General features: G+C 36.5%; 1 protein-coding gene across 1 annotated transcript in view; it reads left to right on the top strand.

Annotated features, from left to right (window-relative positions):
• Positions 1-14,542, top strand: part of FOXJ3 (forkhead box J3) — a gene marked incomplete at its 5' end in the record, with an annotated part of 112,753 nt that overhangs the window by 45,065 nt on the left and 53,146 nt on the right. The window contains one exon of the mRNA XM_007453019.1: positions 10,192-10,275. Within this exon, the coding sequence (XP_007453081.1) occupies positions 10,192-10,275 (84 nt within the window). The remainder of the gene's footprint in view (positions 1-10,191; positions 10,276-14,542) is intronic.

Consider the following 14,542-nt stretch of genomic DNA (forward strand, 5'->3'; position numbering starts at 1 on the left):
CCTGCATCGGCAGGCGGACTCTCAAGCACTGCGCCACCAGGGAAGCCCATGATCAGCGATCTTTGATGTTACTCTTGTTTTGGGGTACCATGAACCATGCCCACATAAGACTGCAAATTTAATTGATAAATGTTGTTTGTATTCTGACTGTTACACTTACTGGACTTTCCTGCATTTCTCTCTCCCTCTGCTTGGGCCTCCCTATTCCCTGAGACACACCAATATTGAAGTTAGGCCAGCTGATAACCCTACAGTGGCCCCCAAGTATTCAAGTGAAAGGAAGAGTTGCACATCTCTCACTTTACATCAAAAGCTGAAAATGATTAAGCTTAGTGAAGAAGGCATGTCGAAAGCTGAGATAGACCAAAAGCTAGGCCTCTTGTGCTGAACATTAGCCAAGTTGTGAATGCAAAGGAAAAGTTCTTGAAGGAAGTTAAAAGTCCTACTCCACTGAACATACAAATGATAAGAAAGTGAAATTACTGATATGGAGAAAGTTTTAGTGGTATGGGTAGAAGATCAAACCAGCTACAACATTCCCCTAAGCCAAAGCATAGTCCAGAGCAAGGCCCAACTCTCTACAGTTATATGAAGGCTGAATGTGGTGAGGAAGCTTCAGAAGAAAAGTTTGAAGCTAGCAGAGATTGGTTCATGAGGTTTAAGGAACAAAGCTGTCTCTGTAACATCAGAGTGCAAGGTGAAGCAGCAAGTGCTGATGCAGAAGCTGCAGCAAGTTATCTAGAAGTTCTGGCTAAGATAATTCATTATGATGGTGACACTAAACAGTAGATTTTCAGTGTAGACAAAACAGCTTTCTATTGGAAGAAGATGCCATCTAGGACTTTTATAGCTAAAGAGGAGAAGTCACTGCCTGGCTGCAAAGCTTCAAAGGACAGGCTGACTCTCTTGTTAGGAGCTAATGTAACTGGTGGGTTTAAGTTGAAGCCAGTGCTCATTTACCATTCTGACCACCAAGGTACATCTGCTAACAACATGGTTTACTGAATATGTTAAGCCCACTGTTGAGACTTACTGCTCAGAAAAAAAGATTCCTTTCAAACTATTACTGCTCATTGAAATTGTACCTGGTCACCCAAGAGCTCTGGTGGAGATGTACAATGAGATTAATGTTGTTTTCATGCCTGCTAATAACACAACATCCATTGTGCAGCCCATGGATCAACAAACAATTTTGACTTAAACCTTACTATTTCAGAAATATATTTCATAAAGGTATAGCTGCCATAGTGATTCCTCTGCTGGATCTGGGCAAAGGAAATGAAAAGTGTTCTGGAAAGGATTCAGCATTCCATATGCTTTTAGGAACACTCATGGATTCACTGGAAGAGGTCAAACATCAACATTAACAGGAGTTTGGAAGAAGTTGATTCCAACCCTCATGGATGTCTTTGAGGGGTTCTAGACTTCAGTGGAGGAGGTAACTGCAGATGTGGAGTGGGAACAGCAAGAGAACTAGAATTAAAAGTGGAGCCTGAAGATGGGACTGAACTGCTGCAAACTCTTGACAGAACTTTAATGGTTGAGGAGTAGCTTCTTAGGGGTGAGCAAAGAAAATGGTTTCTTGAGATGGAATCTACTCCTGGTGAAGGTGAAGATTGTTGAAACAACAGCAAAGGATTTAGAATATTACATAAACTTCGTTGAGGAAACAGCAACAGGGTTTGAGAGGATTGATTCCACTATTGAAAGAAATTCTATGGGTAAAATCCTATCAAACAGCATTGCATGCTACAGAGAAATTGTTCATGAAAGGAAGAATCAATTGATGTGGCAAACTTCATTATTGCCTTATTTTATTAAATTGCCACAGCTACCAGCAACTACTACCCTGATTAGTCAGCAGCCATCAACATTGGGGCAAGACCCTCCACCAGCAAAAAGATTATGACTAGTTGATGGCTCAGATGATGGTTAGTATTTTTTAGTAATGAAGTATTTTTAAATTAAGGTACATACATTGTTTTTTAGACATAATGATATTGCACACTTAATAGATTACAGTATAGTGTAAACATAACTTTTATATGAACTGGGCAACTAAAAAATTCATGACTTGCTTTATTGTGATATTCATTTTATTGTAGTGGTCTTCAACCGAACCTGCGGTATCTCTGAGGTATGCCTGTAGTACTTTTGTTGGAATTCAGCATTGTATATTACTTACAGAAACCTTTATGGGGAGTTTGCCTTGAAGTGAAGGAAGTGAAAGAGATTGGTGTCAGTATGGCTTAGATAAGAATTGGAGTTAGCTCCTGAATCAGGTGGAACAGGTGGCCCAGATAGTGGATTTAGCAGACACAAATTTCAAAACAGCCATTATAAATATGTTGAAAGAATTAAAATAAAACATATTCTAATAATGAATGAATGAATTGTAGAGTTGAAAAATGCAATAACTAAATGAATAGTTCACTGAATGGCCTTAACAGAATATTGCATACAGCAGAAGAAAAGATCAATTGATCAGGAACATCTGAGAATTATAAATGTATGTGCCCAAAAGTAGAGCTTCAAAAAAACCAAACAAAAACTACAGAACTAAAAAGAGAAATCAACAAATCCACAATCTTTTGTGTAGTTGATGTGGTATATTATATAAGTTTCAGGTACTCCATTTATAGTTGTTATAAAATATTGGCTATGTTCCCTGTGCTGTATAATATATCCTTGTAGCTTATTTATTTTATACATAGTAGTTCCAACCTCTTAAACCCCTACCCCTGTCTTGCTCGTCCCCACTTCCCTCTCCCCACTGGTAACCATTAGTTTGTTTTCTGTATCTGTGAGTTTGTTTCTTTTTTTTATATTTACTAGTTTGTTTTATTTTTTTAGATTCCACATATAAGTGATAAAATACAGTATATGTCTTTCTCTGTTTTATTTCACTAAGCATAATAACCCTCCAAGTCTATCCATGTTGTTGCAAATGGCAAACTTTCATTCTTTTTTTTATGGCAGAGTAGTATTCCATTGTGTATGTATGCCACCTCTTCTTTATCCATTTCTATGTTGATGGGCACTTAGGTTGCTTCCATATCTTGGCCATTGTAAAGTAATGCTGCTATGAACATTGGGGTGCATGTATCTTTTGAATTAATGTTTCCTTTTTTTTGCGGTACACGGGCCTCTCACTGCTGTGGCCTCCCATTGCAGAGCACAGGCTCCGGACGCACAGGCTTAGTGGCCATGGCTCATGGGCCCAGCCTCTCCACAGCATGTGGGATCTTCCTGGACCAGGGCACAAACCCGTGTCCCCTGTATCGGCAGGCGGACTCTCAACCACTTGTGCCACCAGGGAAGCCCTATGTTTTCATTTTTTAAAATACATATATACCCAGGAGTGGAATTGATGGATCACATGGTAGTTCCATTTTTAGCTTTTTGGGAGAACCTCCATACTGTTTTCCACAGTGGCTGCACCAAATTACAGTCCCACCAACAGTGTACAGGAGTTTCCTTTTTTCCACATTCTCTCCAGCATTTGTTATTTGTGGTCTTTCTGATGATAGCCATTCTGACAGGTGTGAAGTGATATTTCGTTGTGGTTTTGATTTGCATTTCCCTGATGATTAGTGAAGTTGAGCATCTTGTCATGTGCCTATTGGACATCTGTATGTCTTTGGAAAAATATTCAGGTCTTCTGCCCATTTTTTAATCGGGTTTTTTTTTTTGATGTTGAGTTGTATGAGCTGTTAAGTTGATATTAATCCCTTCTAAATGATGAAATTTTACAGATGCATGTTTTCTGACTAGCAGAATTAAATTAGGAATAAAAAACAAAAAGATGCTTAGAAAATCTCAAAAGTTTAGAAATTAATATAGTTTTAAAGTACCTCTGGGTCAAAGAAGAAATCATAAGGGATATTAGAAAATATTTTGAGCTGAGGGATGAGAGCAGAAAATATCAAAATTTAAATGCTTTTATTTGAAAAATAAGAAGAGTCCAAAATCAATTACTTAAGCATGTATCTTAAGAAGTTAGAAAAATAAGAGCAAGGTGAGTCCAAAGTAAGTAGAAAAAAGGAAATAATAAAGGGAAATCAATAAAACAGAAAATGAACAAAAAAAGCAATGAAACAAGAAGCTAAAATATTTAAGGAAAAAGCAATGCCAGTCTTACAGAAACTCGTACCACCCCCCCCCATCCCCCACAGAAAAGTGGATGAAGGAACAGTTTTCAGTTTATTTCATGACGTCACCATCACTGTGATGGCAAAGAAATAATAACAAAAATACAGAACAGTATCTTTGTGAACATAGACCCAATAATCTTTGAACATAGACCCAATAATCTTTAACACAATATTAGCAAATTAAATTTATTGATATATGAAAAGGAGAATACATCATGACCAGGAGGGATTTGTCCCAGCAGTGCAATGCAGGTTAAAATTTAAAAACCTATTGATTTAACTCACCATGTGAGTAGAAGAAAACTGAAAAATCATGTTATCTCAAGTATAGAAACATTTGACAAAATTTGACACTCAGCACACTAGGAATAAAAAGGAATTTCCTTTATTTGATTAAAGGCATCTATAAAAAACCAACAGTTTATATCATATTTAATGGTGAGACACTGAATGCTTTTCCTCTGAGATTGAGAACAAACAAGAATGCTTGCATTCACTGTTATTCAACATTCTATTAGAGGTCCAAGCCAATGGAATAAGGCAAGAAAAAAATAGAAGGCATCCAGGTTGAAAAAGAATAAGTAAAATTTTCTTTGTTTGCAAAAAGCTTTATTGCATATATCGAAAATCCTAAGGAGTCTATGGAATAGCCACTAGAACTAATAAGTGAGTTTAGCAAAGTCACAAGATACAAGGTCAGTATAATTTTTTTATGCTACCAACTAATGGTTGGAAAATAAAGCAATTTCATTTACAGTAGCATCCAAAATAATGAAATACTTTAGGGATATGTTTTAACAAAATATATGCAGACATGTTTACTGAAAACTGTAAAACATTACCAAGAGAAATAAAACAAGACCCAAGTAAATGGAGAGATACAGCATGTTTGTGGAAAAGAGGACATATTGTTAGATGTCAGTCTTCCCCAAATTGATTTATAGAGTTTAAAAGTCCTAGCAGACTTCTTTTTCTTTCTTTCTTTCTTTTTTTTTTTTTTAGAAATTGACAAGCTGTTTCTCATAGTCATGTGGAAATGCGAAGGACCTAGACCAGGCAAAACAATTTTGAAAAAAAACAAGGTTGTAGGACTTACAGTGCTTGATTTCAAGACTTTCTATATAGCTGCAATAATCAAGACAAAATGGTATTAGCACGAGGGTAGACATGTAGATCAATGGAACAGACTAGAGTTCAGAAGTAGACTCATATAAATTCATCTGATTTTTGACAGAGATGCCAGTGTAATTCAATGGGGAAAGGACATAGTCTTTTCAAGAAATAGTGTATACCTTGGTGAAAGAAAAATTTATATTGATCCTTACCTCACACTTACACAGAAACTTAACTATGTATCTATCTCTGACAAAGGACTTGCTATTTAAAAAGTATAAAAAAATCCTTGTAACAGAAAAAACAAAAAATCTTATAAACCAAATAAAACATGCAGCAAAATTTATGAATAACTGCTTCACAAAGGATAATACATGGATGCCAATAAGCACTTGAAAAGAAGCGTATCAACATTATTAAGGAAATGCACACAAAAATCACTGAGGTACAACTATACATCCACTAGGATGGTTGTAATTGAGAAGGCTTAAAATACCAAGTATTGGCAAAGACATGGAGCAACTCGATTCTTACATTGCTAATAGTAGTAGAAAATAGTGTGACGATTTGAGTTTATTTATATGAAATTTTATAAAATGCAAAACTATAATAATAGGAAGCAGATGAGTAGTTGTATGGGATGGACATGCGGGGGCAAAGGAAGAGGGGTTGCTTGTTGAGTCACACAAAGGAGCTTTTTAGGGTGATGGAAATGTTCTTTATCTTGATTTTGGTGTTAGTTGCGTGCATGTATACATTTGTCAAAACGCCTTTAACTGTATGCTTAAAATGGGTGCACTTTATTTTTTAAAAAATATACTTAAGTAAAGTTGACTTGAAAAAATAAAACCAGAAAACAGAAAACTCTTGTTTCTACTTGCTCCACATAAGCCTAGAGGAGTAGGCCCTACTCTGGGAAGGAATCTGTGTTTGTTGATTGGCTGTATTTAAGCAGTTCAGTTTCTGCGAGAAATATTGTTTAATATGGAAGAGAAAAGGTAGCTGCTTTTTAAAGGTAGCTGAAAGGGATTTTTTGTGTGTGTGGTTAAATATATATAACATAAAATTTACCATTGTAATCATTTCTTTTTCTGATTAACTTTTTTTCCCCACATCTTTATTGGAGTATAATTTGCTTTATTTATAATGTTGTGTTATTTTCTGCTGTACAACAAAGTGAATCAGCTGTATGTATACATATATCCCCATATCCGCTCCCTCTTGAGCCTCCCTCCCACCCTCCCTATTCCATCCTCTAGGTCATCACAAAGCATTGAGTTCATCTCCCTGTTGTAGTCATTGTTGTCAAGTGTATAGTTCAGTGGCATTAAGTCCATTAATACTGTTGTGCAACCATCACCACCATCCATCTCCAGAAGTTGTTCATCTTCCCAAACTGAAACTCTGTACCCATTAAACAATAGTTCCCCATCCTCCCTCCCCCCAGCTCCTGGCAACCACCATTCTACTTTCTGTCTTTATAATTCTGACTGTCTAAGGTACCTCATGTCAGTAGAATTACAAAGTATTTTCCTTTTTGTGACTGACTTGTTTAACTCAGCATGTCTTCAGGGTTTACTCATGTTATAGCATACATGTGTCAGAATTTCCTTCCTTTTAAAGAGTGAATAATATTCCATTGTATGTGTGTACCATATTTTATTTATATGTTCATCCATCGATTGACACTTGGGTTGCTTTCACGTTTCAGCTACTGTGAATAACTTGCTATGAACATGAGGGTACAAATATCTATTCAAGTCCCTGCATTTGATTCTTGGGTATATACCTTGAAGTGAAATTGATAGATCATAGGGTAATTTTATGTTTACGTTTTTGAGCAACTGCCATACCATTTTTCACAGTAGCTGTACCACTTTATATTCCCACTAGCTGTGCACAAAGGTTCCAGTTTCTCCACATCCCTGCCGGCACTTGTTATTTTCTGTTTTTTTGATGATAGATATCCTAATGGGTATCAAATGTTACCTTGCAGTTTGGGTTTGTGAAGGGAAGTTTTAAGTCATTTAATCCAAACTGGTGAGTTCACAGGTGAAACTCAGATAATAGGTTAGCAAGAGCCACTAGGTGGAAGATTTTACAATTTCTTTTGTGAATCATTTCAATTGCTTTTGCATTTGAGCATTCAGGGTTTTTTTCTTTTCTTTCTTTTTTTTTTTTTTAAGTATAGTTGATTTACAGTGTTGTGTTAGTTTCTGGTGTACAGCCAAGTGATTCAGTTATACATATGTGTTCTTTTCCATTATGGTTTATTACAGGATATTGAATATAGTTCCCTAGTGTTATATGATAGGACCTTGTTGTTTATTTTATATATAATAGTTTGCATCTGCTAGTCCCAAACTCATAGTCCAATCCTCCCCTGCCCTACTTCCCCCTTGGCAACCACAAATCTGTTCTCTATATGAGTCTGTTTCTGTTCTGTAGTTAAGTTCATTTGTGTCATATTTTAGATTCCACGTAACAGTGATATCATATGGTATTTGTCTTTCTGACTTAACTTAGTATGATAATCTGTAGGTCTATCCATGTAGCTGCAAATGGCATCATTTCATTCTTTTTTATGGCTGAGTAATATTCCATTGTATATATATAACACATCTTCTTTATTCATTCATCTGTCAGTGGACATTTAGGTTGTTTCTCTGTCTTGGCTATTGTGAATAGTGCTACTATTAACATAGGGGTGCATGTATCTTTTCGAAATACAGTTTTGTTCAGATATATGGGCATTCAGGGTTTTGTAAATACATAATGGATGGGTTAGGCTTATGAACGATTTTTTTCTCTTTTGTTGATCTATTTGTGATAAGCTACAGCCAATTATATTTTGTGTGGAAGGACAGATACATATTTGTTTTTGTAGTTTTATTAAAATGTTTAATAACAGAGCTTCCCTGGTGGCGCAGTGGTTGAGAGTCCGCCTGACGATGCAGGGGACACGGGTTCGTGCCCCGATCTGGGAAGATCCCACATGCCGCGGAGCGGCTGGGCCCGTGAGCCATGGCCGCTGAGCCTGCGCATCCGGAGCCTGTGCTCCGCAATGGGAGATGCCACAACAGTGAGAGGCCCGCGTACCGCAAAAAACAAACAAACAAACAAACAAACAAAAAAATGTTTAATAACAAATCAATGTAATGTTTGGACAGTGAGTGGTTTCCCAGATTAATACAAATATACACAACCATGCAAAGCAAACTAAACGCTGAAATTTATCATTTCCATAAACAGTGGTTTTTAAACTGTTGTCCAGTGAGTTTGGGTATTTTTCTTCCTGCTTCAGTTTCAACTTCAGCAACAACTGAGTGTAGCACATTTTCCTGCTTTGTTTATTTTGCAACTTGCTAGCCTGAACCATACTCATAACCATACTCATACTCATAATTAGTGCTTAACATTTTACATGGTTCTTGGCAAGTTTACCTCAGTTCCGGTAGGCTCATTAGCTGAAATGCAGAAAAGATAACATGGAAGAATGCCCCAGTATGGCTGTGTGTGAAGTGAGTGCTGAGTTCATATACTGCCTAGATTAGGACTTGGGGAGGCCTGGCATTATATACCCTGTACTCTGACATTCTTGGCACAATTTGTTCAACATCTACCCCCACCCCCACCCCCACCCCACCCCCGCCATTTTAACACATGTTTATTGAGTACTTGCTCTGTGTCTGATATTCTACCGTGCACTGTGGATATAGGAATGAGTTTCTACACTTAAGGAACTTGTAGCCTAGAAGGGATACAGACCTGTAAATAAAATTGTAATGTTAAGTGCAGACAATCATCTAAATGTATAAATGGTATAGAGATCTTGCAGAGGGAGAGAGAGATGAATTCTTGAGTATTGTAGGAGGATCAGAGAAGGATTCCTTTAGATAACATCTGAGCTAAGTTTTGGAGGTAGAATATGAGTTTGTCAGTGGTAAGGTGGATATTATAGGCGAGATAAGTATGTAAGACAGGCACAGATGCATGAAAGAACATGATATATTTAAGGAGATATAAGGAGATAATTCATGTTGGGCACAAAGTGTGGAAATTGATAGATGAAAGCTGTATTTCCCCTTGTTGTCAAATATTGCCTGAAAAAGCAGCCTAGGAAGATTAATGAAATGATAGAGGCAAAGAACTTGATTCTGGTCCTGACTCTCAAATCCTTGGTTGAACAGACCACTTTTATTTTTCTGAGCTTTGGTCTCATTTGTATATGTGCAAACTATATGATCTATGCTTTTCAAGTTATTTTTCAAGGGAGTCACAATTTCTGAGTGCCTGGAACACAGTAGGTCCTCAGTATGTATTTTCGAAAGAGTGGTCTGAGAACTTGTATCAAAACGTAAGAGAAGATAAATAGTTAAAATTAACTGTGATAGAATAAGCAATAAAAGATTTATGTACAGACCATTGCACTTATTGTTTTAAAACGTGGTCAAGAAAGTTGTTTTTATAAATTGTTTCACTTACCTGTTTAGTTTTGTGAGGTCCCAGGGTGCAGAAACTACATATAAAATAAAATTCTGTTAGACTTGAGTGTCATATGCTGTTGTAATTATCATATATGTTCAATTAAGAATTAGTATATATATATATATATATATATATGTTTTAAATGTGTTGAGTTGATCATTTCCCTTTTTGATTTGGCTGTAGCAGATTTCTTGGACTTGGCTTCTTCAGATTGTGATTTTTTCCTCTCTTTAATAACATAGTTATAAATGGACTTTTTTTTTCTTGTATAAACTTTACTTTTCTCCATTCAAAACTAGTATTTCTTCTCATGCTACTTTTCCATTGTTGTAACTGCAGAATGTTTGCTTTTGAAGCAGAGGATTGTGAAAGTCCATTTTAATGTTACAGAGTTCCTGTAAAATACTGTTAATATAATTTATTTCTTTACCTTTAGGGGTCCTATTGGGCAATAGACACCAATCCGAAGGAAGATGCGCTGCCTACTCGGCCAAAGAAGAGAGCACGATCTGTAGAACGGGTAAAAGCTCTTTATCACAAATTTAGTGTGATGGGGTTATTATGTCAGAAATATAGATCTTAAAAGTTCATTTCCAGTAATACAGTAAGTATAACTGTAATGAAGGTAATATTTTATTTGGATAGCATTTTCTATTTTTTCAAAGCACTTTCAGACTTATTATTTGATCTCAACAACTCTTGAGTGAGGTGGGCAGTTTAGGAAGTAAAAGGAGTTTGTTTGTTTGTTTGTTTTGTAATTAGGGCACAGCTGTTGTTTAACTGAGGGAGAATCCAGGTCTCTTGAGTTTTAATTTGGTACTCTTTACTCTGTGTCTACACCACTGAGGACTGGTTTTATATAACGAAACCGTTCCCTTTCACTGAAGATAATTGTTCTGATTATATTGAATTTTCCTGATTATCCTCAAAATGTTTTTTCCTGCTTCCAACCATGTAATAATTATTTTGTACACAGAGTCTCTAAGGACCTCAAGCTGAGTTTAAGTTGGGATTGGGTGAGCCATGAGGTATAGCAGCAACGGGATTTAGTCAGGCAGATTTATGGTGCCAGCAGAGGGAATTCAGTACTCAAGTTACTAAGCTCTGCAGAATTAGAAGTGAACTCTTAGGTCAGAACACTTTTTGGTTTTATACAAACCAAAATTTAAAAAGATAAAGTTTAGTATTGGTGGCATAGTCTTCTGGTAATAGAGTTTTAAGGCTGAGATATGTATGTAAAAATTTGAGAGGGAATGAACCTTCACTTATTGCCCTCCATCTTTTGCTTTTTAAAACATATTGAGCACATGGACTTTAATTGTGTGGAAAAGTGGAGTATAAAATGTTTAGCATCTATTGCCAGATTTTAAAGGAAGAGGAGAAGAATCCACATTGTTTAACCCAGAGCATTAGCAAGGATGTATATCTTGAAGGGCTGAGGAATTGTGGTCTTCTCTACCATTTGCTCTCTTCTTCTGAAGTTCCTGGAACTTGAATTATTTTTGGAAATTTGAATTCTTAGTTGGGTTGACAACTGGGCATTCCTTTTGGATATTAAGCCTGACTTTTTTTCTGTTGCTTTGTTTCATAGTTCTTAGAACAATACTTCTTTATTTCTGAGAGCCCCCTTTTTTTCCTGAAGACCATATTGTCAGTTTTATAATGGAAGTCTATATAGAAATATAGAATTCTGATTACAGAATTATGTTTTATGTATGTTCTTGAATGTACATTTTGGACATATATTTTCTGTATTTATTTCCTGCTGTTTATCTTTTTATCTTTTAAGTTTAAAGCATGTAAAAGCTTCAACAATTTGCCTTTGTAGTATAGTTCCATAATATATCCAGTACCAGAGCCTTTCAGTTAGTATATTGATATTTATTTTGGCCTGAGCTATGTGTTGGTTGCTACTGTAGGAGAGAAACCTATAGAAAGAGAACAGCTGTAATCAGAGTATGTCTAAACAGGGAGACAGATATTGTTTAACAAACACTCTGAAAGATACTCTTCTTACAAAACATAATTTTGTGTCCTGATAAACTGATGTGTCTATTTTTTTTAGAGGCTTTGGGGGGGTAGTATTTTTATTAGGACAGAGTTTGTATTTAAGTAACCATTGGGTTATCTAAGGAAATGCCTAAGATGGTCAAATAGTGAGTACGATTTTTAAACATTTAAAGTTTTGTCAAAAACGAAACATGACCCGTAAGTTGAAACTTCAAAGGATTTTAAAATGCAGATGGTAAATACGTTGACGTCCCTAAAATTTCCTTATTAAATTTTTGAAATGTTACTTCTTTGTCCATGTGTAAATATCAGTTATATGTGAAACATCAAAGTATTTCACACATTTTTGAAGAGAGAAGAGCTTTTCATGTAAAGAGAAGCAATTTTTTAAAATGCAAGTAACAGTATCTTTATGTCTTAAATGAAAATTAAAGCCTGATTGTTATCTCCAGTCTAGTATTCTTAATGCAGTTGTCTGGACTGCCTTCCTGTTCCCTCCATTTACATGAACACAAACCCTTGTTCTCTCTTGGCCTTGTGGTAATCCTTTCTTTTCTTAATCCTTGAATAATGTAAATGCCTTTCATTTTCCTTTTTCTGATTTCTTTCATCTTGTTACCATGTTTTCTTTATTTATCATAAAGTAGACCTGAAGAACTAAAAAGAATTATTGATAAAGTTTAGCATGGTGGAGAGGAGTGGGCTCCATGACTAGGAGTCCTGTGTTTTTCTTCTGGCTTTACAATTTACTTCTTCTGTGACTTCTGGCAAGTTGTTAGATTTTTTGAGCTTCAGTATTCTCAGCTATTTTAAAGGAAAAGATAGAAATCTTAAGAGCTGCTGTGGACTGAATGTTTGTGTTTCCCCCAAATTCTTACGTTGAAACCCTCATCCCAGAGTGATGGTATTTGGAGGTGAAGCCTTCGGTAGTTAATTGGATCAGGAATATGAAGCTCTCATAAATGGGATCAGTGCCCTTATAAGAATAGCCAGAGAGCTGGCTAGCTGTTTTCTAGCATGTGAGAATAGCAATGAAGATACCTGCAAGAAGGCTCTTAGCAGAACCTGACCGTGCTGGCACCATGATCTTGGACTTCCAGCCTCCAGAACTGTGAAAAACAAATTTCTGTTGTTAATAAGCCACCCAATTTATGGTATTCTGTTATAGCAACGTGAACTAAGATAACAGCATAATAATAATAATGATAATTGAGTTTATGTGCTAGATTTTTTCTTAAAGAATTTTATGTATATTAACTCATTTAATTTTTATAGTAACTCCAAATGATGAAACCGATAGGCACGGGTGTTGTTATCGAAGGGTACAAAGGACAATAAGTACCAAGGCCAGGATTATGAACTCAGGTAGTCTGCCTTCAGAGTCTATGCTGTTTACAACTGCGTTATACTGCCACTAGTATTTGCTGTGCTGAAGATCACAAGGCTGAATCAGATTTCTTTTTATGTATGCATATCTTATTGTGAGATAGTGGGCCTTTATTTATTTTTGGATTTGAATACTAATTTTTTTCTTCAGTGTTATTTAAATTTTTTTTAAATTGAAGTATAGTTGATATGTACTATTATATTAGTTTCTTGATATGCACTATTATATTAGTTTCAGTTGTATGACATAATGATTTAGTATTTTCATAGATTATACTCCATTTAAAGTTATTACAAAGTAATGGCTATATTCCCCTGTGCTGTACAATATATCCTCGTTGCTTATTTATTTTATACATAGTAGTTTCTATCTCTTAATCCCATACCCCTGTCTTGCCTCTCCCCACTTCCCTCCCCTCACTGGTAACCACTAGTTTTTTCTCTGTATCTGTGAGTCTATTTCTGTTTTGTTCTATACATTCATTTTATTCTTTAGATTCAACACGAAAGTGATGACATAGAATATTTGACCTTTTTCACTAAGCATAATACCCTATGGGTTCATTCACATTGTTGCAAATGGCAGAATTTCATCATCATTATTATTTTTTATAAATTTATTTATTTTTAAAATTTATTTATTTTGGCTGCGTTGGGTCTTCATTGCTGCGCACGGGCTTTGTCTAGTTGCAGCGAGCGGGGGCTACTCTTAGTTGCGGTGCGCAGGCTTCTCATTGCAGTGGCTTCTCTGTTGCGGAGCACTGGCTCTAGGCACGCGGGCTTCAGTAGTTTGGCATGCAGGCTCAGTAGTTGTGGCTTGCGGGCTCTAGAGCACAGGCTCAGTAGTTGTGGCGCGTGGGCATAGTTGCTCCGCAGCATGTGCGATCTTCCTGGACCAGGGCTCGAACCCGTGTCCCCTGCATTGGCAGGTGAATTCTTAACCACTGCACCACCACAGAAGTCCCTCATTCTTTTTTTTTTTTTTTTGAGGTACGTGGGCCTCTCACTGTTGTGGCCTCTCCCATTGTGGAGCACAGGCTCCGGACGTGCAGGCTCAGCAGCCATGGCTCACGGGCCCAGCCGCTCTGCAGCATGTGGGATCTTCCCGGACCAGGGCATGAACCTGTGTCCCCTGCATCGGCAGGTGGACTCTCAACCACTGCGCCACCAGGGAAGCCCCCTCATTTGTTTTTATGGCTGAGTAATATTCCATTATATATGATACCTGTATGAATATATATATGTATATATGTATAACGGAGTATTTTATATATATATCTCCCACTTCTTTATCCATTCATCTGTTGAGGGACAATTAGTTTGCTTCCATATCTTGACTATTGTAAATAATGCTGCTATGAACATTGGGGTGCGTGTATCTTTTCAAATTA

This window comes from Lipotes vexillifer, unplaced genomic scaffold (assembly GCF_000442215.2).
Source record: "Lipotes vexillifer unplaced genomic scaffold, Lipotes_vexillifer_v1.1 scaffold683, whole genome shotgun sequence".
Taxonomy (NCBI): domain Eukaryota; kingdom Metazoa; phylum Chordata; class Mammalia; order Artiodactyla; family Lipotidae; genus Lipotes; species Lipotes vexillifer.